The sequence below is a fragment of the Amblyomma maculatum genome, chromosome 4, assembly GCF_055883805.1.
Source record: "Amblyomma maculatum isolate TAMU_Amacu chromosome 4, ASM5588380v1, whole genome shotgun sequence".
NCBI lineage: Eukaryota > Metazoa > Arthropoda > Arachnida > Ixodida > Ixodidae > Amblyomma > Amblyomma maculatum.
This window is the reverse complement of record NC_139347.1, coordinates 50,384,904-50,410,423: the sequence shown is the minus strand read 5'-3', so window position 1 is coordinate 50,410,423 and position 25,520 is coordinate 50,384,904. Positions and strand designations below refer to the sequence as shown.

At 47.5% G+C, this 25,520-nt stretch overlaps 1 protein-coding gene across 1 annotated transcript in view; it reads right to left on the bottom strand.

The window, feature by feature from the left end:
- Positions 1-25,520, bottom strand: part of LOC146190964 (carbonic anhydrase-related protein 10-like) — a 61,212-nt gene that overhangs the window by 19,189 nt on the left and 16,503 nt on the right. The window contains exons 2-3 of the mRNA XM_084600262.1: positions 19,045-19,236; positions 10,101-10,196 (exon numbers count right to left, since the gene is read on the bottom strand). Coding sequence (XP_084456388.1) covers positions 10,101-10,196; positions 19,045-19,236 — 288 coding nt within the window. The remainder of the gene's footprint in view (positions 1-10,100; positions 10,197-19,044; positions 19,237-25,520) is intronic.

The window sequence follows — 25,520 nt, the reverse complement described above, 5'->3', positions numbered from 1 at the left end:
TGTTTTTGGTTCTTTTGCGTTTTTTCCGCTCCAGCGCTCGGGTCGATTCTCATTCTTCAACGGTGTCTTGTTTTTTACGCTGCTTAAATATAACTAAATAAAAACTTGCTAAATGTTGTATATCTGACTTTGTCAGAGACTCTGTGCACTCGAAGATAGTTAAAAGAGCTATAGATTGCCTGTGCCTGTAATTTGCTTTGACAAAGTCATGCCCATATGCATTGAACACTAGTTCCAATCATCAAGTTAACAGGCTCCATTCAGCCTCTGCGTGATTATCACAGCTGTAGCCAAGAACATTATTATGAAGGTAAAAGAAAGAGAACATGGTCGACATGACACTGAGCGCATATGTACAATGTCCCCCACAACATGAAGAATGTGGGAAAAAAGGCGGCGCCTATGTTTTTTTTTTTTTTTTTTTTTTTTTCAGGGCCACGAAAGCTGGCTGAGTTATTTATCCTCGAGGATCAGCGGCGAAAGAGACCAAAGAAACGGAATCAATATAAGATGTGCCGAAACGTTTGTGAAATGTACCACGGACGTGAAATGGGCCACGGGCACAGTGGCCAAGCAGGCCACTGCGTGAATGAACGCGCAGGAGAACGTGCTCGGTCAATTCGGAGTAAAGAAGGAGCAAACTTTCCGGCTCAAATCCAGACAGCACAAACCTTGGGCTCAGTGTTGGTACACGTCGGTAACGACCAGTCCTACATTGGCCCGGACATTGCCGAGACGTACCAACACTAAGCCCAAGGTTTGTGCTGCCCGGGAAGATATTAATATTATATGCAGGAGCAAAGACAAAGTAGCCTGTGAGCTTTTAGCAGCGCTGATACTTCATAGATACTCCCGTAATGCTGTACAATGAGGAAAATAACTTCATGCACGGCTTCTGTTCACTTATGCACAGGTTTGATTTTCCTTCTTTATCTCCTCTTCCCACCTTTTTAGGCACGTGTGCACAATGCCTGTAGAAGCCTCAGTGATACGAATAAAACCAGTTAATAGTTCGAGCTTTTTACGTCTTCTTATTTTCTTCCTGTGTTTGTAATTTTTGTGCGTGACCAACTGGTTACTGAGACCGGGAAATCGATGAGCGAAAATAGGCGTCCCTTCTATTGTCACGCAGCAGTTTGGGTGACCCCTTAGGATCGCCCCTGAACCCGTCGCGCACGTGCGAATCAATCTATTTATTCGGCCTGAAGAAAGGCCGGAGAACTAGCATTGGCAATTATTTCACCATGTTGACTGTCTGTCCATAAAGCGCTCGGGGGCAAATGCGAGTTCTCTGGAAGATGTGCTCACTAATGGGCTCTATTCTGATTTGCACTGCTAGATCTTTTTTTATTCATGTGTCCCAGCGGCTTTCGGGCTCCTCGACACTTAATTTTTTTCTCTCCTTTCAACGTAAAAACGCTTCTCATGCAGCGCAGCACACGTGGAGAAAGATAGGCAAATAGTCACCGCTGCCAAGGCAGTTTTCCGATGTCAGCGATTCAGATGCTTACGCCAAGACTAGCTGGACCGAAGTAAGGTTATATTAGAAATGGCTGAGACACGACTCATTATTCTGGGGGATATTCGGGTCACTTAAACAGATTGTACCAGAACGATTTGTGTCTGCCGAGGAACCTCGGGCGCATGGCACTTACGCCGCATGACAGCATGATTCATTGAAAGGCGCCGCATGCTAAGTCTGCGTGTTGGAAAGGCTCGACGCGCATGGATTTCTTATGAGTGAGCGCAGAGACCAGACACGCGTAGCCACTCCTTTTATTTTTTTTTGCGGCTTTGCTTGAGGCAGTATATTGTTTTGTTGCACGGTTACATTGTCGCGATGACGTTTAGTGTTCCCCCGCATTCGCACGTGCTTACGCATTCATCGCATAAATATTCGCGTAACGCGTGGCCCAGTTTACGTTTCCACAAAAGAATTGCAGCGGAAGGAGCTTTTCGAGGAGGCCGTATGGGGCCGGCAGTGGCTGCAATGCGCTGTGTGCGTCGTCGCTGCGGACGATACTAACAGGACAGCCAAATTAGTCGCTGCGCCACCATAAGAAAGACAGAGAGAAACCGGTGATTGAAAGCAGGGCATAAAAACGCACCATACAAGAGAGAGACAGAGAGAGAGAGAGAGAGAGAGAGAGAGAGAACGAGATAGATAGATAGATAGATAGATAGATAGATAGATAGATAGATAGATAGATAGATAGATAGATAGATTGATAGATAGATAGATAGATAGATAGATAGATAGATAGATAGATAGATAGATAGATAGATAGATAGATAGATGGATGGATGGATGGATGGATGGATGGATGGATGGATGGATGGATGGATGGATGGATGGATGGATGGATGGATGGATCGATAGATAGATAGATAGATAGATAGATAGATAGATAGATAGATAGATAGATAGATAGATAGATAGATAGATAGATAGATAGATAGATAGATAGATAGATAGATAGATGGATGGATGGATGGATGGATGGATGGATGGATGGATGGATGGATGGATGGATGGATGGATGGATGGATGGATGGATGGATGGATGGATGGATGGATGGATGGATGGATGGATGGATGGATGGATGGATGGATGGATGGATGGATGGATGGATGGATGGATGGATGGATGGATGGATGGATGGATGGATGGATAGATAGATAGATAGATAGATAGATAGATAGATAGATAGATAGATAGATAGATAGATAGATAGATAGATAGATAGATAGATAGATAGATAGATAGATAGATAGATAGATAGATAGATAGATAGATAGATAGATAGATAGATAGATAGATAGATAGATAGATAGATAGATAGATAGATAGATAGATAGATAGATAGATAGATAGATAGATAGATAGATAGATAGATAGATAGATAGATAGATAGATAGATAGATAGATAGATAGATAGATAGATAGATAGATAGATAGATAGATAGATAGATAGATAGATAGATAGATAGATAGATAGATAGATAGATAGATAGATAGATAGATAGATAGATAGATAGATAGATAGATAGATAGATAGATAGATAGATAGATAGATAGATAGATAGATAGATAGATAGATAGATAGATAGATAGATAGATAGATAGATAGATAGATAGATAGATAGATAGATAAAAGAAACTGGAGCTTGAGAACGGGATTACGACGAATTGGTGCAGTATTGGGCTGTTATTTGCCTGGAGCATACTACAGAGCACCTAGGATTCGGCTGATTTTAATAGCAGATGTTCAAGACGGTGCGCAAATACATATTGATACATATGTGAGTAAAATTGTTTTGCCTTAAACATACTCCCTCTGTTTGCTTCATGAAATCAGTGTGTAAATTTTAGCATTTGTCAGGAGAAAACCATGTTTCGTGTATTCGAATATTGGCGTACCATATTTTATAGCGGATCCAGAAGCCTATTCGCACATGCTTGCGTTGTTGGTGTTTCGAGGCAGAAAAAAAGTTTTAGAGGGTCCGTGACGTCTGAAGCAACACAAAGCAATGATTGCAGAAGTGCAAATAAAACAAAAACAACAAAGATATTTTGAAGCAAGCTGCTGCTTCGTCAACCATCTGAACCTGTTGTTAGAATAAAATAGGATAATCGGGAAAGGTGTGTGAAATCCTCTCTCTCTCTCTCTCTCTCTCTCCCTCTATATATATATATATCTGTAGCCAGGATCTGTAGCTGCAAAGTGACAGTTGATAGTGACGGATATATATATTGTGAGCCTTCTGTGGACCTTCTTTCATTTGTACATGCCATCATCATCTTCTTTCATTTGTACATACCATCATCATCGTCCCGCGGCGCCGGCTCTGGCGCGTGCCTGGGTTGGTGACCGGATTAAAACGCTGGACAAGGCTTCGCTGTCCTTGCCGCCACGACCTCGCCGTCTTGACCTAGCCTTCTTCCACAAGTGGTGGAGGTGAGAATTGATCCCCTTGCTGTTTTGTGCCCTGCCTCTCGCTGGAGCTACGTTCCGGTCGCTGTTTACCGCCTGCCACCATCGTTATGTCTACCGAGAGCACCCACGATTCGGCAGGACCCTCTACCTCGGCTGCACCACCCCCTCCGACTATGCCCGCACGACAACGCGACCCGCCGCTGTTCGCTGGTCGTCGCGACGAAGACGTCGATGACTGGCTGGACACCTATGAACGCTGCAGTAACTACAACCGGTGGGACGACGCTCTAAAATTTCTGAACGTTTCTTTCTACCTCATTGAGGTCGCCAGAACCTGGTTTATTAACCGCGAACCCCACACCACTAACTGGACAACATTCAAGCAGCAGTTCCGCCAATATTTCGCCGACCCAGCAGTTCGCACTGAGGTCGCGAAGAACAAGCTCGCCTCTCGCCTCCAAGGTCCCGATGAGTCGTACGCGTCTTATATAGAGGCCATACTTGCACTCTGCCGGCGTGTTAGTCCCACCATGCCGGAAGCTGAACGCGTACACCACATCTTAAAAGGAATTAATTCTGTGGCTTATAATACCCTGATTGCCCAGAATCCTTCTACTGTTGACGCCATTATTGCGACCTGCCAACGCATCGACCAGCTGCAGTCCTCCCGATTGCAGCCCAGCATTGCTACAGGCCCGACCTATGCTGACCTGGATCTACGGGCACTGATTCGAGCCATCATCCGGGAGGAGCTCCAAGCCCTCAAGCCTGTCTGTCGACACGGGTGCGATCATTCTTCCGTACCTTCTAATGACGCCGGTCTACGCAACATCATTAAAGATGAGCTGGCAACAATCACGCGACCTATGCCGTCCGACCCTCCTGCACCCCGCCAAGCATCGACTTACGCGCACGTCGCAGCATCACCCCCTCCTTTTGTTCCGCCGCCCCAACTGGCATCGCCCTACAACCACATCAACGCCGTGACGACGGCTCAGCCTACGCCACCCTATTACGCACCCTGGCGCCCCTCTCGCCCAGTGTGCTACTACTGTGGAATACGAGGACATATATCCCGCTTCTGCCGTCGCCGTATTCAGAACGAGCGGCGTGGTTATGACGCATTCGAAAATGACGTACCCTCATATTATCAGCGACGACCTCCTATGTCCAGCCCACCTCGAAGATCATCCCCACCTCCAGAATCCTCGTCTGAGCCTCGTGGAACCCATGCGTCCCGACGTCGGTCCCTATCCCCATACCGCCGCTCAGTTTCCCTTCTCCGACCCGCAACAACTCTCCCTGTCCGCCATCCGGAAAACTAAGCGTTGCAGTTTCCGGAGGTCAAACTGCAGTCTGCGAACTTACCAAAAGTCCTCCAGATCGCCCGTATAATGTGATTTCTGTTTTCGCTGAAGGATTACCGGTAGAAGCATTGATTGATACAGGGGCTGCAATTTCTGTCATTCACGCTGATTTGTGCTACCGTTTGCGAAAAGTTACGACACCATATGATGGGCCTGATCTCCGTGGAGCCAATGACGTCCCTTTGCGCCCTTTAGCAAAGTGCACCGTACGAGTTGTTATTGACGGCGTCCGCCATCATGTGCAGTTTGCTGTGCTCTCTCCATGTGCGCATCTGATAATTTTTGGATGGGATTTTTTGTCAACCGCTTCGGCATTAATTTCTTGTGGCGACCGTGTTATCCATATGACAGACAGCGATTTTTCATCTGAAGTTTCTGAACGACATCATCCCCTCGTTGCCGCCGCTGATACTGTTCTGCCTCCTCAGTGCGAAAAACTGCTTACCGTTGTTTCTGACCACATCGCTGACGGGGACGTACTCATCGCACCATCTTATCGTCATCTTGAACGCGGTATCGCCTTCCCGTCTAGTCTTGTGAGGTTCTGCAACGGCTCAGCGACAGTAGCGGCCACTAACACTTCACGTGAATCCCTCGTGCTCCGAAAAGGAACTTCTCTCCCCTGCAAGGTGGATGTTCAACCTTTGTCCTTGATGGTGCTCACCGCCCCTCAGTCTCAGCACCGTGTTTCGACAGACGTCTCTCTTTCTGTTCTCACAAAGACTATTAATCCTAACCTCACGACGAACCAACGCCAAGAACTGCTGACATTGCTTCGACAACACCAAGCCATTTTTGATGCCACTTCCCCACCACTGGGACGGACTAGTGTTGCGCACCATCGCATCATTACTGAAGGTAGCTCTATCGTTCGCCGACGGCCTTATCGGGTTTCCCTCTCTGAACGAAAGGTAATTGAAGAAAATGTAAATGACATGCTCCATCGCAATATTATTCGTCCCTCGACAAGTCCATGGTCCTCCCCAGTAGTGTTAGTTAAAAAAAAGGACGGCTCGGTACGCTTTTGTGTTGATTACCGCGCACTCAACAAAATTACCCGCAAAGATGTATACCCAATGCCAAGAATTGATGACGCCCTTGACTCTCTCCAAGGCGCCGAATATTTCTCGACTTTGGACCTCCGCTCAGGTTATTGGCAAATACCTATGCACGAGGACGATAAAGAAAAAACCGCTTTCGCAACTCCCGATGGCCTTTACGAATTTAATGTTATGCCTTTCGGACTTTGTAACGCACCAGCGACATTTGAAAGGATGATCGATACTGTGCTTCGTGGCCTAAAATGGAGAACCTGTTTATGCTACTTGGATGACATTGTCATCTTTTCGTCAACTTTTAACGACCATCTCACGCGCCTGAATGAGGTCCTCACGTGTCTCGCTTCAGCGGGCCTTCAGCTCAACACCAAGAAGTGCCACTTTGCACAGAAGGAAATTAAAATATTGGGACATCTAGTCAGCCATGATGGCATTCGTCCAGACCCTGAAAAAATTATTGCGGTCTTGAAATTTGCTCGTCCACAACGGACTACAGAGTTGCGCAGTTTTCTCGGCCTGGCGTCTTATTTCCGGCGTTTTATAAAGCATTTTGCAAGTATTGCTGCTCCTCTCCATCAACTACTTAAAGCACGCAGCCCTTTCGTGTGGACTGAACAGTGCGAAGCTGCTTTTAATAACCTGAAGCACGCCCTCACATCAGACCCTGTTCTTGGCCACTTCAGGGACAGCGCTCCAACCATCCTGCACACTGATGCCAGTGGTATCGGTCTTGGCGCTGTACTTCTGCAGCGCGATGCAACTTCGCGTGAGAAAGTGATTGCCTTCGCCAGTCGGACTATGACTCCAGCTGAGAAAAACTACACTATTACAGAACAGGAGTGCCTTGCCGTCGTCTGGGCTGTCCAAAAGTTTCGCCCTTACCTATACGGTCGGCACTTCACAGTTGTGACCGATCACCATGCTCTTTGCTGGTTGTCTTCGCTCAAAAATTTGACAGGCCGACTTGGCCGTTGGATTCTACGCCTGCAAGAATACGATTTTGACGTCATTTATAAATCGGGTCGCCAACACCAAGACGCCGACGCTCTTTCTCGCTGTCCACTTTCGGAATCGGCTTGCTGTTTTTCTTCCCAATGCATTTCCACCTATGACCACAGCCGACCATCTCTTTCCCCGACGTATATCACAACAGTTTCTTTTGACGACGCAGAGAACAAACACACTCTCCGCTCACAGCAATTAGCCGATGCCTACTGCCGTCCCATCATCGATCGCCTTATTGGCGCTTCGGACCCGCCCAATGCTCGGCTTCGCCGACAACTTCGCAATTTCAAGCTCGAAGATGGCATCCTACTCCGCTTCGTGTATTGCCCTGACGGAACTCGCTGGATACCAGTCGTGCCGCGTGTGCTTCGTCAACGAATACTGGCGGCTCTCCACGATGACGCTACTGCAGGTCACCTTGGTATTGACAAAACCTACGACCGCGTGAAAAAACGATTCTTTTGGCCTGGCCTATCTTCCAGCGTTGCCAAATACGTCGCATCCTGCCCTCTATGCCAACGTCGCAAACGGCCGACTTCTTCACCCGCTGGCCTTCTACAACCTGTTCCCTGTCCCGCCACGCCATTCGACGTAGTCGGCATCGATTTATATGGTCCCCTACCTCTCTCCGAGGTGGGTAACCATTGGATTAAAACAGCTGTCGACCACCTTACACGCTATGCTGAGACAGCACCTGTACCGACCGGTTCCGCTCAAGAAGTAGCAAATTTCTTTTTGCAATCAATTGTATTGCGTCATGGCGCTCCTCGGGTGCTCCTAAGTGACCGCGGGACGACCTTCTTATCGACAGTCGTTGCCGAAGTTCTTTACGCGTCATCCACCCTTCATAAGACAACCTCGAGCTACCATCCCCAGACTAACGGGCTGACTGAGCGATTTCACCGCACCTTATCGGATATGATCTCCATGTATATCACACCGGATCATCGAAATTGGGACACTATTCTACCATTCGTCACTTTCGCCTATAACACAGCAGTACAACGGACTACCGGTTATTCTCCATTTTTCCTCGTTTATGGCCGTCCTCCCACTACAATTCTCGACGCTTCCTTCTTCTCTACGCCCGACTACTCCACATCGGTACCTACCCAGTTCTTATCTCGTGTGGCCAGATGCCGTCATCTTGCCCGCCTCAACACAGCAGCGTGCCAGGAAGACCGCAAGAGCCGCTACGATTCTACGCATCGCGTGGTCTCTTATCGTCCCGGTGACGAAGTACTGCTTTATACTCCACTGCGCACCCCTGGCCTTAGTGACAAATTCCACCACCGCTACCTTGGTCCCTACAAGATCATCAGCCAAACTTCTCCAGTTAACTACAAAGTCGCGCCTGTTGATTCCCCAGCCGATCGACGCCACCGCGGAACTGAAATTGTTCATGTCTCTCGCTTGAAACCGTTTGTGCGCCGCGGTACATCGGTTAGTTAGGAGCGGCCAGGCTGGCCGCTGGCCGCTTCCGACCCCCCGGGCAGATTGTGTGAGCCTTCTGTGGACCTTCTTTCATTTGTACATGCCATCATCATCTTCTTTCATTTGTACATACCATCATCATCGTCCCGCGGCGCCGGCTCTGGCGCGTGCCTGGGTTGGTGACCGGATTAAAACGCTGGACAAGGCTTCGCTGTCCTTGCCGCCACGACCTCGCCGTCTTGACCTAGCCTTCTTCCACAATATATATATATATATATCCGCAGCCATAAGTATATGGTGGTCTATTTCGCGTCCTAAATATCAAATCAAGCATCAGCCAGACTTGATAAATCTCTTAAATCCGTTTGTGGATCTCAAACGTGAAAATTCCCATCTGAGTATTACAGAGGCGGCCATAACGATATCTACGCATTTACGCATGCTTAAATTACGCTTTCAGGAAGCTGTATTGCCTCTACTCTCGACCTCCTCCTGCAGCGGAAAGCTATTATTATACATATTGTTCTGTTGCTTGTTCTATTTTTAGTGCACCCTTCATGCATTCAAAACACGTATGCGTGACGGAAGCCAACTGAGCTAAAGGTTGTACATAGATGTTGTTACCAGATAGCACGAAACTTGTCCCGAAGGAGGTAGAGGAACTATTTCTAGTTACGACCTGAAAGTTCGCATTTCGAAAGAGTTTTATTCTTTGCTTGATGGTACTTTACGACCAAGCATTCTTGTGCGAATTTACGACCAAGTATTCTCGTATTCCAAGACTGTGGTAGTGGTGTTGACTCCATAGCCGCCCATTCTTTTCTGTGTGGGTACTGTTCAGTACGTATAGAGAAGGCATATAGAAGGGGGTGGCAGAAAGTTAGGTGGGCGGATGAGGTTAAGAAGTTTGCATGGGTCAAGTGGATGCAGCTTGCACATGACAGGGTTAATTGCAGGAGAATGGGAGAGGCCTTCGACCTGCAGTTGGTAGAGTCTGGATGATGATGATGATGATGTGATGATGATGATTAGAAGAAAAGCCTAGGGTGCATCTCTGGAGTATCTTTTCTTAATCCATGACGTAAAGCCATGGTCAACGGGGTGGAATAAAAGATTTTTTACCCTGAATGACAAAAAATAATAAATTTAAGAAATTGAGGCACAAAGCAATCTGCGCATCGTCATGTGTAATTTTGTTCCTGACAAAAGCACCAATGAAGTCTCAGAAGTTCATACTTACAAGGAGAGAAAGGGGACATATTTTCCCACCATGAACTCGTGAACGACGCTTACTCACCTTAATAATGACCGCTAAAGCCACGAGGCCTTGCGCTCGTTGCCTCGCTTCGGACACATTGGCGTACAGGTCGCAGTTATAGCCCAGGATCTGTAGCTGCAAAGTGACAGTTGATCGTAACAAAAATTGCCCGCCACTGCGTCATGCGATCCGAGCAAACACCGCATGCTCGTCGCACAAAAGACTCATTTTTCTTTCAGTTCACGCAGCATCATTGGATGTTTGCAATGAAACGCAATCGCTGTTGAGATTCAATCCATCAAGCTTCACGTACCTTTCCGCATTGCTTTGCTGCAGAACTAGATAAACGCTAGACAGCAAAGTAGAAGATATTTCACTCATTCCATCGACGATCCTGAAACTTTGACGCGTACACCATGACTGAGATTGTTTATGTATCCCAATGACACTCTGAGGAAATCTAAGACGCGGAGAACGCCGGCTAGACGCTTGATGCAAATAGGAGCCGAGCAGTATAGTGAGTCTTGCATCTACCACTAGCACTACTTTCGGGAGGCTAGTAAGAGAAGAGGTCAATGCGCACCCTTTCAGGGCCGGAACTCGAGGGGCGCGGTAATCGAGCCAAATTAAGCAGTTTTAATGCCACTTGTGGAGCAGTGGTCAGTGATGACAGTTTTTGAATCGTCGGCATTTCATGACACGAGCGAACAGTAACAGCAGTGCGCGCGCGAACATTTTGTGCGAATGTTAAGCTGCATGTTGTTACGTTTCTCCACCGAGAAGTGGGACAGCTGACGCGGCCACCGCATAGCAACAGGCAGAACCGCGAGCGGATCGGCCATTTCGGCGCCGTTCATCGGCCGCGCAGCGCTTCCTCCCGCGGGCAAGACTCGACGTGTTCCTGCCACGCGCCAAATGTGTGTGCGTGCGTGTGCAGACCCCGGCCAAGCCTGGAGCTCGTGAGAGAGGGCGCCGCCCTTTCCTGTCTGCAGGAGGTGGAGGAGATGAGGTCGGAACACCTGCGATTGAGTCATTCGTCGTGAACCAACATGTTTGGCTCTCCCTTTCCTGTGAGGGTTTACCCTTTCCCCGTGAACTGGAAAAACTATAAAAAGCAGCGGCCGACTCCGCTGGGAGAGAGACTACTTTGACGCGCCGTTGTTACGACGTTAGACACCAGCTGTGTGAGAGTGTCTGTAATCTCTCCGGGTCAGCTTCACTGCCCGTTTCTTCATGATGTTGCAGTAAAGGTTGTTTCGTTAAAAGACGCCTCGTCTTTGCTGGCACCTTTGATGCCGTCCGCCGTCCACGGAGCCGCCAGGCCAACGCTACCGAGAGGCCGCGCGCCGCAGCGGTACGCTACCCCGGCGCTCGCGACCCAAACCTAACAACTGGCGTCAGCGGTGGGTTGAGCACGCGACCACCAAATGTAACAACTGGTGAACAGCGGTGGGACGACGACGACCAAACCGTAACCGTGGTTGGAGGGACGAGCCAGGCGATACCGTCGTCCAACAACTGGTGAACAGCGGAAAGCGGAGAGACGAGGACGACCAAGCAGTGACCGTGGTCGGTGAAACGAGCCAGGCCTGACCGAAGTGCAACATCTGGTGGGAAGAGCGGAGATGTCCGAGGCGTGACTCGTGAATCAAAGCAGCTCAGCGGAAAAGGCGGGAGCAGTGCAACGAGCCCTGTGTGATGACTGGTTGCCTGCAGCGGAACGACTGCGTTGGATTCTTGGCTGCGAGGTTTGGTGAGTGCGGGACTTTCTTCTACTGAGTTTTGCCAGGCTTTTGTTAAGTAGAGAACAGAGCTGGTAATTGTGTTGTCGTTGTTGCTGGGTTAATTGCAGCAAGGCAATAGTGGGCAGTAGAGAAGGCAGCACTCGGAACAGCCATGAATTTGGATTTGAAGTCGTTGCGCAAACCGAAATTGCTGGAGCTTGCGGAGGAGTTGGGTCTGAATTTGTCAGACAAACTCAGAAAACTAGAAGTGTTAAAGGCTATTCTTGAGTTGGAAGCTGAAGATGACGAGCTTTTGGAATGCCTTGAGATCATTGACGAACGTCAAGAGGAACGTGAACGTAGAGAACGTCACGAGAAAGAGGAACGTGAACGTCACGAGAAAGAGATGCGTGAACGTAGAGAACGTCACGAGAAAGAGATGCGCGAACGTAGGGAACGTTTCGAGAAAGAGGACGCCCGCGTAAGGAAACTGATGCAGCTGGAGATATCAGCACATAGAATGAGCGTGGAAAGGATTAAAGCTTGCAATGCCATTCAGTGTAACGGTTCAATACCGCGAGATGGTCCGCCACCGTTCCTCATTGCCGAGGATGTGGCCGAGTATTTGGCAGACTTCGAGAATGTCTGCAGAAGTAAACGCTTCGAGCGAGATAGTTGGGCGCAGAAGTTGGTAGCTCTTCTCTCCGCTGAAGCGTCGGAAGAAATCAAGCGATTGGTTGGCGACCGCTTGAAAAATTACGATGAACTAAAAGAGTCATTGCTGATACGATATCAGATAACGCCTCAGGATCTTCGGAAGAGATATGAGAGCGAGAAACATTGTAACGAGGCATACTTTGATTTGGCCTATCAGTTGAAAGCCGCTGTAAGCGAATGGCTAGACAGTGCGGAAGTTCCGGAGCAAATCGAACTTGCATCGGACTGTGAGAAACAGCTTGGGGAAGCGGCCGAGCAATGTGACCGCAGTAGCGAGCCGACCGAGGCTGTAACAGAAGAGCATCGTGTTACCTTGGTCGAGCCACTAGCTGAGACGGTTAGCACAGGCTTAATCGGCGAGAAGTCCGAAGTGACGCCGTTAAGCGAGGTGAACTGCATGCCGACCCAAGTAGCTGTAGGAGATACAGTTCCATCACATGAGAGTGGGGAACTGGTAATAGCTGAACCGCCTCTCAGTGCAGAAGCTTGTGTAGAGCGTGGCGGAGAAGGAAACCAGCTAGGAAATGACAGAATTTCGGTTTCCGAAATCAGCTTCATCGTAGAGCAGGGCACGCAGAAAAACGAAGTGCCGATCAGGGAAACTGCGCAGCCCGCGAGTTGTGATCAGCCAGGGCAGACCGACGAGGAGTGTGCGTCCGCTGTAGAGAGCGAGACTTGCGAAGGCGACAGCGAGCGACCAGAGCAGAGTCAGAATCGTTCGTGCCCTGATACCACGCTAGGTTGTATTCGCGAAAGCAACCCCAGTGCGAACGCGGACGTGGCATACATGACCCTCACGCAATCCGAAGCGCCCCAGCTGTCGAAGGAGCTTGATCGTGCGCCGGTTAACGCTGAGCGATGCGGCTCATCGGAGGACCCGTGTAACGTGAGTGGCGAGCCGCCAGAGGAAATGCCTAGCTTGAGGGCTGGCATGAGCGGTTGTTCGGATTTGAATGAAAGTGAGTCAAGCGATGCAGCCGCGGCGCCGCCAGAGGAAATGCCTAGCTTGGGGACTGGCATTAGCGGTTGTTGTTCGAACTTGACAGAAAGTGAGTCATGCGCTGCTGGCCGCGAATCAGACGCGGCGCCGCACTTTGACCACTTTGACGACACCGGTACCCTACTAGCTCCGGTTACCGCTAGAACGGTTACCGCTAGCTTGCCAGAGCTCGCGCCGAAAGAAAGTAGGACTAGAGTATTCAAGTCCTGCCACCGAAAAACGCGGAAAGGCAGGCGCGAGAAAGAATGCTGCCATCGTAAGGAGAGCAAACTCAAACGATTGCAGAAAGAAAGCAGAAGGCTAGTATTCCAGTGCTGCCGACGAAAAACGCGGAAAGGCAGGCGCGAGGAAGAATGCTACCATCGTAAGGAGAGCAAACTCCAAAGACTGCAAAAAGAAAGCAGAAAGCATGTGTTCCAGTACTGCCGCAGAAAAAAGCGGAAAGGCAGGCGCGAGAAAGAATGGAACAAGTTGAAGCTATCGCGAAAGAGAAAGCGACTATCCCAAAGGCAGAAATGCGCCCGTGCCCAGAAAATGCGTGACTGGTGCGCCAAGCGTAAGGAGAGGGATAGGTTGTTTAGCAAAGCTAGTGACTTATGCTCATGCGTTTCTTTGCACAGAAACAGGAAGGTACGGTTGTTCCGTGAAACGGACAGCCGAAGCTTTAGTGAAAAGGGTGATCTCAACGGTAATGCCGATGGCTTAAGTCGAAGCCCATAACTTGAGAAGAAGCCTTTATTCACTAGTTGGTGTTTTTCTTCCTGGCCTAGGATTTTAAACAGATTGCATTGTATTATTTTTGTTTGAGAATGACTGTTTTGAAAATGCGATTTTCAAATTTGTGGACGCGTTCCAAGTGCTGCTGAGCTGCCCTTTAATATTGATGGGGGCATAAGAGGGAAATAGTCTGGCAAAACTTAGTGAAGTTTGTCCCGTGCTTGCTGGCTGACCGGTTGAGTCTTTAGCGTGGTTGTGACGTTGTGGGTTGCCAGAAATCTCTCCTGAAGACAAGTTGCAGAGTGCCTTGGAAACCCGGACTTGCCAAGGAATTCTTCAGGCTGACTGGCTCAAGAGAAACAGAGTCGGATGATCCCGGCTAGCAGCAACATCCCGATCCCTCCGGACAGCGGATGCAGTCCCCTGCCCTTCGGGATCTCCCTTCCCCGGCGGGGCAGTCTGTTACGTTTCTCCACCGAGAAGTGGGACAGCTGACGCGGCCACCGCATAGCAACAGGCAGAACCGCGAGCGGATCGGCCATTTCGGCGCCGTTCATCGGCCGCGCAGCGCTTCCTCCCGCGGGCAAGACTCGACGTGTTCCTGCCACGCGCCAAATGTGTGTGCGTGCGTGTGCAGACCCCGGCCAAGCCTGGAGCTCGTGAGAGAGGGCGCCGCCCTTTCCTGTCTGCAGGAGGTGGAGGAGATGAGGTCGGAACACCTGCGATTGAGTCATTCGTCGTGAACCAACATGTTTGGCTCTCCCTTTCCTGTGAGGGTTTACCCTTTCCCCGTGAACTGGAAAAACTATAAAAAGCAGCGGCCGACTCCGCTGGGAGAGAGACTACTTTGACGCGCCGTTGTTACGACGTTAGACACCAGCTGTGTGAGAGTGTCTGTAATCTCTCCGGGTCAGCTTCACTGCCCGTTTCTTCATGATGTTGCAGTAAAGGTTGTTTCGTTAAAAGACGCCTCGTCTTTGCTGGCACCTTTGATGCCGTCCGCCGTCCACGGAGCCGCCAGGCCAACGCTACCGAGAGGCCGCGCGCCGCAGCGGTACGCTACCCCGGCGCTCGCGACCCAAACCTAACAACTGGCGTCAGCGGTGGGTTGAGCACGCGACCACCAAATGTAACAATGTGAAGTGACAATGAGAGCATACTCGCTAGACTGTGTATTAAAAGAAATTATCTAATGTGGTTGCGAGCTTCTATTTTAGACATCGTGTTTGGCATAGGCTTTAACTGTGCCTGATAGGTTTGTGCGAAATATACTGCAGTCAACACGCGGCGGCTCAAGGTCGGCTTAAACCACGGCGGGTCACTCGTGTGTGTGCTTTAGTGGGTAGAGTTCAACAAGCGGATTCAACTCATTTATCGCATTCCACGTAAGCGCGATGGCTTGAGAAGCGTCGTCGCTAATTACGACCCGTGCTGCACGTAAGGATCTCCTGATGATTTTCCGATACCCGGGTAGGCTCGTTACGAGCGATCGCGCTCTGTCCGCGAGGATTTCGGTCGATCACTCTATGATTGCTTATAGAACGCGAATACCGGCCGACTGTAAATTAAAAGGAGGAAGAGCACTCAAAAACATCATGTTTCGAACCAATCATTTTCTGACACGAATGTGAAAAAAATCTCATTAACAGAATTCTATATTATTTTATTTCTTGCAAATTCTTATCTTTGTCAAGCCAGTGATAATTTTTTTTTTGTCGCGAGGCTTCGTCATTTGGTCCCCCTCCCCCCCCCCCCCCCCCGCTTTTTTTTATACAGTCATATTCTAACATTCTTGGTGCACTCCTAGGGCCATTGGGTTAAGCTTTTTGATCTTCCCTGTTTCAAAAACCATAGTTAATTTCATAAAAAATGAAAAGGGCAGATGGCTTCCTTCTTGGCTTTATCCCATTTCCTTGACATTGAGCGAGGCGTCGTATGCCGGCAACACGTAGTTGGACGCCTAAAACATGTATGACGGAACGACAGTGCGATCGCGAAAAGAATACTAATTGCATGCCGAATTATTAAATGTCTGTAACAGGGAAGGCCAGATGTTCAAGTCTCGCTTCTTGTGCTTCCTTGCGTACAAATGACCGTGACAGTGTGGACAGAATTGGGAACAGCTGTAAAGGGTGATGCCGCGAGCAGTGTATCTGCACGATTGACTGTTTAAATTTAAATCAAGCGGATAAAGAGTTCATTGTTGTTTCTCTAAGAATTCGCGTCCAACCTTTGAGCTAATGGCGAAGAGCAAGAGAATAGCCGGTACTACGAAGAAACAACGTTGTGTCATGCATTAAATGAATGAAGGAAATGAATGCATGCTTGCTGCATGTAGACACATTGTTTCAATGCAGTCGAGATGCTCAACTCGTCGTGTCCACTGTTTTTGAGAGGATTAAAAAAATCATCTCTTATATTAATCGCAACTAAGAAATGTTACCCGCTGCTTGCTTGTGGCTTGAGGTAAGCTTAAAGTTTTGACAATTTACTGATGTGATATGGAGTGCAAGGTTGTAGAATTTGGTTTACTGACATTACGAAAAGCTCATAGCGATTCGCGCGTACGTTTAAAACAAAAGAAAATAATTGATTTGCCTTGGCTTCATTGAAAATGCGATAACCTTTTCTTTCTTAAATGCACACTCATAACAGCTTTCATTGACGTAATTTATTCGCGCATAATTTATTCTCGCGCGATTAGCCAACCGCATATTTCTAAAGAAAAAATTCAGAGACTGTAACTATAAAAGCGTCTCTCATAGCCTGCGTTGCTTTGGGACGTTAAACCCCACAAACCAACCAAACTCAGTATAAAAGGGGCCATCTCTAATCCATAGACCCCCGCCATATTTAATAGCATGTTGTGCAAGTGAGATGAATCACCCCGTGTGTCTCACAAGACTATGGACGAGTTTGGGACACTCTTGCATAAATTCTCAACTTCTCTGATATCAGCGAAAAAAAAAAGAAAAAAAAACCTTCGTTGAAGTTACGATAACAGCTAAAAGCACAGGAGTAGAAGCTCATCTATCTATAGTCCGTATCTCTATAGCGGTGATATTCCCCTTAAGATGCTACACACACGTCCTATTTTTTATATTAACCCTTCGACGGTGGAATTTTTTTTTTTTCATATAATGCGCCCCAGTGACAGATGTTTTTCTTCTTTTTACTAAGGTTTCAGAACGAAGAACATTAACATCTCTCCGCACAGAGCCAGGTTTAGAATAAATCTCTCCATATGTACCGACTTTTAATACGGGGCTTGAATTCGTTATCGATGCCGTTTTATACAACAGCAATACTCAAAGGCTCGAAAGCACGGCTATAATCGCCTCAAGTTTCTATTTCGATTGTAGGAAGCATAAAAGAAACTCGTCTCGGTACAGGGCAAAAAGTTAATCTTCGAAATAGATCAAACGCACTTTCGTTGTGCCGGCGTAGCTAAGCAGCCGCGAAGGTACTGATTTTATTCCTGCACTGACTAACAATCAAGTGCCTTCAGTGTTTTGTCTGTTGAACAAAGACATGTTTCAGCGCTGTAAGAGAACTAAGCGTTACCTGAATCTGACGTCTCTCGCATAGTTGGAAGCACTTATGAATCACAGCGTTAGCAGAACTTGTTTCGAATATGTTGTCTTTAAGCGCTACGTCGTGTCATTTAACGAAAATTGTTCGTTTTTATCTGAATATCAGTTTATTCAAGCCATTTGTACGAAGATGCATGATGTTTCGTGTTCTACCCTTTTCGAAGGGAGGACACGACACGTGATGTCTTTGCTCGAGTGGCAGCTTGCTGCTTACTGCCGCAGGTTAAATTAGTCAGAATTCAGAAAGATTGAATCCTTCGCAAAAAACAAGCAGATTAACATAGAGGAAAGGTCGAGAGAGTAATTCCAGTAGGCGACGTTTCGACGAGAGAGGCACATACGAAGACAAATCTTGTATTCGAAAAGTTGGCTAGTGTACTGGGTCTCCTCCTCCTCCACAGCCTTTGTTCAATATGCTTCATGTACTCTACCGCTCGTGAGTTGTAAGTGACTTAACAAGTGTGGACCTTGGACGAAGTTGCTTGCTTTTTGCTGGTCGCGGATTGGGCGAATTGTGTTACTAGCAAAATCGCGCCTTCAGCCATTGGGTCACGCCTAAGAACAACCATTATGAAAATGGTAGCTAGATTTTCTATACTTTTTATAGGCTCTGTTGACATCCTATAGCTCTATTTTATCCAAAGACAGCTGAAGTCTACAGTCCTTTCCATTACGCCTATAGATAATTTATGTACTATACATGTACTAAACTTCATAATAATTTACAATTTAATTTGTCTATAAAAGACAAATAATCTTTCTATAGACAGTAATAAACTTGTCTATATAGAAAGGTCTAAGAAGAGTGTGGTGCTTTAAGCCCACAGACAGTGTACAGACCTCATTAACATTAGTCTACAGATAATTTATGGAGTATCCGAATGTTTTACCATGAAATACAAACTTTCAAGCATATCTTATACTTCCACATCTACCCTATACCGCGTACAAAGCGCCGCCATCGCGAATGAACAGGCTGTCCGGAAGCTCTAGATACCGGTCAACTGTAGGCACAGCTTCCACATCGGAGCCATCTGTGAATGCGCAAGGGCAGGGCGCAGTACGTGGCAGTGGTATAAGGTATGCTAAATGTCTTTGAATATGTTTTTCTAGAAGACGAAGACAGGCAACATTACGGTGAACGAAAACCTACTCGCCCAATGCTGCTTGCGTACTGTTCAGTACATGACCGACGCAAGTAGTGCTATCGAGAGGAGTCATGGTTTCCTTACCTCTGCGGGGAAAACAAAGCCAGAGACGGAGTGCTCGGAGCCCCGGTCTTCGGTGCGGCCGAAGTGTAGCCGCAGCTCATAGACACGGTAGCGGTAGGACAGCGGACCCTGGCTGATGTTGACACCGCCAAGCTCGTCGTCGGACAGGCGGAACACAATGCCCTGGCCGGTGTTCTGCAGAAGACCGTCCACCTGCCGGGAGGAGAGAGCGGCAACGGGGTTCACAATAAGCTATGCCGTAAGACTAACCGTAGACTGGAGCCGCCAACGCGGTCACGTCTTAGCCGTAAAGACACAACTAAAGAAATGCTCACACGTCACCCACGCACCAGTCAAGGTGAGGTCGGCGAAACATGACAGTGGTGCCGACAAGCGTCATGCTGACATCAAAAAGAAAAAAAAAATCAAGAACTTGGAGAGGATTGAGTGCCAGTTGAAGGATGGCTTGCTTACGTGAGAAAATATACGATGGGCTCTAGCTGCATTTATACAAAAACATGTCTGTCTTATGCTCTTCACCTCAGCATATCAAAAAAATGAAAATACCTGAAAAGCTGCGTTCAAATTTTTCGTTACCGGGTATCGTAATCGATGTTTTTTTAAAATAAAATATTAGAGCTTAGATCAAGCAATTAATATATATTGCGCCTGGTTTACCAGGGTGGATTGATTTTCCTGTTGGGCTGACAATAACCAGGCACTCCTGGAGAGCAGCACAAGTTGGAAATTTTTCTGTCGCTGTCGCTCGTCGCTGAGTTAGCTTAATCGCTTGCAAGTGAACCGGCCTTTAGTTCTGGCAATATTTCGCCTTGTTTGCTCACTTAAACATCCCCCGCATGTTTTATAGACGAGCCTGCTAGGAGACGAATCGTAAAAGCTCTTCCCTGGCTGCTCTCTCCATCTTCGTGCCTCCTGTGTTCACTTCAGTGGTCATGGGCTTCTCTGTTCTCGCGGCGGACAGCGTGTATGTGGATAGCAGCAATGAACAGGCTCGGGCGAGCCAGAAAGACCGAGCCTGTTTCGCTGGGCCTAAGCAGAGGTTGGAGGTCCCATACCACGACGGCCTGTATTCAGTCCAGGGTATTCTAGCAGCGATGTTTTGAATATTTTGAAGGAGGACCATGGTGTAGGCTGAGAAATTATTACTCGGCGCTTATTTAGTCACCTTTATGGTCTGCTATAGTGTCTCTCGCGCAAAAATAAAAATAAAAAAGAAATTACAATAAACACAGCATTTTTTTTTTTTTTTTTTTTTTTTTTTTTTTTTTTGCTTTCGGGCCTGATTCCCGGGACGTCTCAGAAATAAAAGAATCCCAAATCGGCGGCGCTCACTTCGTTGATACTATCGCTTCTTCTATTTCGCACACCTTTTTTTCTTCAAACACCTGGCAAACGTTATTTTGTCCAGTACATATATCTCCGCAAGTATACAGCATTGCCTTACACGATGTCACACATCTTTCCAATCCCTTGTCTACCTCTTTCCTCCACCGCCACCGCTGCCCATCTGGCTCGCCTTCTGAGACCTGCTCCTTCAAAATACATTCGACACTTTAGTGTCGTACAGACCCGTCTGTGGTGTCCTTGAAGACAGCCATGAAGGAGTCGGGCGCTGGAACCGTTGCTTCGGCTGCGTTTCCTTGGCATTCGCAGACAGCCATGGGGGAGTTAAACCGTAGAAACCCGTGTCTGACTATGCTTAATCAATATTTTGCTCTGTAAACTATATGTTATGCATATACGTCTAACCTGGATTAGTAGTACCACAGCTTAACCAAGCATAACAAAGCTTTCGCTTGCATAACTAGGCTTAGCCTAGCTAAGCCGCAGTCACTTTTGTTTTTCTGGGGGCGGGAGGGGGAGAAATGAGGGAGGAGGCATATTCCTGGGACGTCTCAGAAAGAAAAAAATCCCCTCTCAAAAATATTTCCAGAGATTTTGTCGTGAGATGAAACGAGAAGCAAGACTACATCTTTGTTGTACAGGTAACTTCGGGCGTGGATGCCCACCCGCGTTGAATGTTGCGAGAGAGGTTTAATGGTGCTTTTGATTGATGAAATGTTGCAGCGGAAGACGTCTGTCAAAGGTGCACAGTCAACGACCAGGATGTTGTGCTGCTGCACTAGTGAAGCGCGGTTACGTACACGGCTTTTTGTTTCGTCCCAAAGCGACTAAGGTTATGAGAGACGCCGTAGAGGAGGGCTCTGGAAATTTTGACCACCTGGGGTTCTTTAACGTGCACTGACATCGCACAGCATACGGGCGCCTTGCTTTTCGCACCCACCGAAAAGCGGCTGCCGCGGCCGGGATTCGATCCCGCATCCTTGGGCACAGTAGTTGAGCGCCGTAGCCATTGCGCCGCCTCTGCGGGGGCAGCTTTGCGTGTGTGTGTGTGTGCGAGTGCCTTCACCTACATAAAATGCAGAGCACCGATGGCTTGGGATCTTTTAGCTACTAGCCAGCATGTGCTGTCGGTCCTACCAAGAGCTGCTCCACATCTGATCGTTTTGCGCTACCGCTGGCGGCTGGGCACTTAGAGGCTCAGAAACCGCTGGAGAAAAACTTCCGTTGAATTTATCGACGGTTAGCCATTCATCCGAAGATAGCCCTATATTGTGTAGCCCTATGTAGCTGATTAGTATACAACCACCTAAAGGACAGAAAGCTAGTCGCAGCTAGCCACAGTCCTTGCTTTGGTATTAAACGCTAAGACAGATGATAAAGCGGCCCACGCTCTCACAGACTCACAGAAATCCTGGCTTGCTTATATGGTCGGTAAAAACTACAAATTAGCTGCTGCTGCTGCCCGTTTATTACAGCATCAGCAAATTATTCGGACAAGGGTTCGTGCCGGGTTGGGGCACTATCTGCCCCGTATCCTAGCACGGGCACTTGTTAATCAAGCAGGCCCTTCCAAACCTCCGGCGTCTCTCATAGCCTGAGTGGCTTTGGAACATTAAACCCTACAAACCAACAAACAAAACCAAACCAAACCAACGCAACCAATTCTATTTATATATATAGGGATCGACCAGAAACTCGACGTCCTAGCCGTAGGAAACACTCTGCACCATATAAAAAGCTAACAAAAGCAGATGCTATAGCCTGGCTCCAGATACGAACTCATTTTAAGATCTGCGTAAAAACAGTAAAATATGCTCTACAAAATACGCTGACACCTGCCATCGGTGGGACGCAAGCGGCACAGTTTTCCCTGCTTCGGGGGGGGGGAGCGAATAAGCCTGAAAATTTCAAGACGACGCATATGTCTTGTGAGCAGCGGAACGCTCAAATTACAAGTGCGTCCTTGGAATATAGCTAAAGGTTTCCGACTAGGTTCTCGTGAGACAGTCTCATTCATCTGAGAATCAAAAAGCTCTCAGGCCGTGTTTGATATAATGTTATTCTCTCTTCCTTACTCTACCTTTGACATAAAAAAAAAAACTGTCCGATGAAGGAAGCCTACATTTATCGAAACGAAAGTACAGGGACGATGTGTAATCTAATTTGTGGTGGTGTTTATGAACGGGAAAATAGGAATTTTTTTTTCACCTGAACCATAACTGACTACATGGTGTTCTCAATGTATTGTAGCTAATGTATCTCGAGAGGTAAATACAATTGAATTGATCTGCGTTTAGGGGAAATTCACGTTTAAAAATTATTCGCTGATAAGTGTTAGAAGACTTAACCGAATCTCACACACGCACCGAGGCACAAACACGCGCGCGCTCACACACTCGTACCAACACGCACAGACACAAGCGTACACGTACAGATACAGACAGACAGGCGCACAAGCGTGCACATAGACACGCATATATGCGTACGAGCATACAGAAACGCACGCGTACACACAATATTACAAGAACAACCAAGGAGATCATTGCTGGTACATCACAACTGAAACAAAGAACACTCATTTACAGAGAACTGACGTGCACGAAAAACATAAAGATAATAAGAGGTACGGTACAGGAATAACTTGAAAACAGCATTGTCCTGGAATAAAAGTAGACAGAAGTAATAAAAAAAATACTAAGGGCGACATTTAAGCTACGCCTTTATTTGTATGATGCGATAGCTTAGGCTACTAGCTAACATATAATGCCCCGCTTTAGCCAAGCCGTATGATTCAATGTACCTGCTTGGCCTAGGGGTGAACTGTATGTAAAGGCCCAGGGAGGCTGATTCTGATATCACCCTCCCATATGAAAGGAGAGGCCCGAGTTAGCAGCTCCTGCCAAACTAAATGTCATGAAGCCCTCGTCCAGTTTGTGCTCGGCCATGTCAACTACCGCCTGTCACTGCCATGCTCGCAATTTTTCACCCATGAAACCAACGCCGGCGGACTGCCGCCGGCGTTGGTTTCACGTTAAAATGCCCTATCTCTTTAAAATGCTTCCCTAATAGTTTTTATAAGATACAACCTTATCAAATTTCACATAACTCAGAATCTCCCCTTCTGCGCGCGCGCGCACGCACATGTGCCGGTAACTAAACGCGACCTTCATGGCATCTACCAACTCTTGAGATTTGCATTTACATTTCCTCATCATGCTAGGCAAACGATGTCAAGCAAGGAAAGCACGACGGTAATGCAACGCTAAAGCAGTCAGGGGCAGATCGATTAAGCCCTTCATTCAACAATCTCACGTGCGTGTTCTTTGGAGAACACATGATCCTCCAACGAACAAGTTGTGAGCTGCAGCCCTTACACAGCGATGCTGCGATTTTATATCTTCTTTATTGCTTTGAGCTTCCTTTCAATCGTGTTCACGGTAGCTCAGAAATGAGGCTAAATGGGAAATGTGCGTTCGCAAAGGATTCACCAATTACGCTGCCGGAAACGTGGTAACTCGACGCTTCTTCCGTTAAGACGACTGTTTAGCTTTGCTGAATTTAATATTTTTGCGGTTAATGACAAGTTCGTTGGGAAGTTGCAAAGTTGCTTCAGATTCTCCTTTTCCTGCCTGCTTAGCGTGCGAGGAGGTAACACAGAAAGAAAAAGGAACCGTGTTCTAAATGGACGAACATTTTGGAGGCTAGTTAAGTATAGCATCACTGAAAAATAGAGCTTTTTGGGCTTTCTATCTCGTATTGTTGGTAAATCTTTGATTCACGCGCGGAAGTTGACAGTCACCAGACGGTGTTTTTATTTTTTTCTCGCCACTGAGCCAACGAAAGTCACATCGAAACTGACGCTTAAAATTAAAGCAGTGGAAAATATTGCCGGCTTCGGCAGGCGTGGCCGGGACAGAAACCTGGCAGCGACAAAAAGTAGTAATGCGACTATTCTGCCGCGCAACTAAAAACTAGTGCCACTCCAGGCCGGTAACTCAGCAAAAGATTGCTTGCTTCTATCTATAGACTGTGAACACAGCCGTCAACAGAGAATGTTTCGGCGCAGACTTCCATAATGTAGCAGCGAGATATTTATTGGTCTGGGACGATTCGTTCGTTATTCGTTTCTTTTTGCGCCAACTCTGCGTTCCTTCACTCCAGCCATGAAAGGGCACCTCGATCTCATCTTGTTGCCCCCTATACGCGAGTGCTATGGCTGCAACGTCGTGTCGCGCTGCGTATGTGTGGGCGTTTCGCCAAAATTTACAAAGCGCCGTCAAACATAGTACTAGGAAACTAGCAAACAATGAAAATGGGGTCGCAGCACGCCTCGAACAGGCAGCCGGGGAGAGTTTGCGAATCGGTGATGATGTGCAGGCCATTCTCTCTCAGCGCTTCATCTTTCGCCGTTCGCTCGGAGTAAATTCTTTCGACCTGTGAGTCGCTGGCTTCCTTCCTTGTTTGGCAGCATTTCTGAGCTAAACGTGCACTTGGATACTAGGTGTGCTGTTTATTCTCCTCTATAATAGCAGAATGAGCAGGAGAAAGAGTACTTGTTCCTTATTGACATACGTCGCTTTTTGCTTTCAACAACTTGAATAGCGCGAATGCACTCATCTGCCCGTCCCCCAGTTCCAGTGAGCATTTTTATCTTCGCGGTTGCTGCGGCCTACTTAACACAATGCTGTCTTACATTTCGTGCGAGTTAAGTCTTAGTGCATTTTATCGCCCTCTGTATTTGCTTTTACAAAAATTTACCCAGTACCCTCATCACAAACTTCAGTACATGTACGTAACAACTGTGCCTCGCCCAACCTCACGGACCTGTGAGAGTTTTTAATGATTCTCATCTGATAAGTGATGTGCGCTTTCAAATTACTGCACTTTGTCACGCAGAAGAATATGCAGAGCGTCCCTCGGTGATCTCAATGGGACTTTCTCTATTAACCATCGAGTAACTCAAAAATACGTGACCGCATTGAGGTAATATCTGTTCATGAAATATTCGTGTGATGAACTTTAGGGCGACAATAATACGAGCATAGTTAAATAACGTTATTCCTAGTTTTATAACGCACTCTTATTCTATAGTGCTCCTCTCCAGGTGACCGTTTCAGGCGCGCAACGCCATC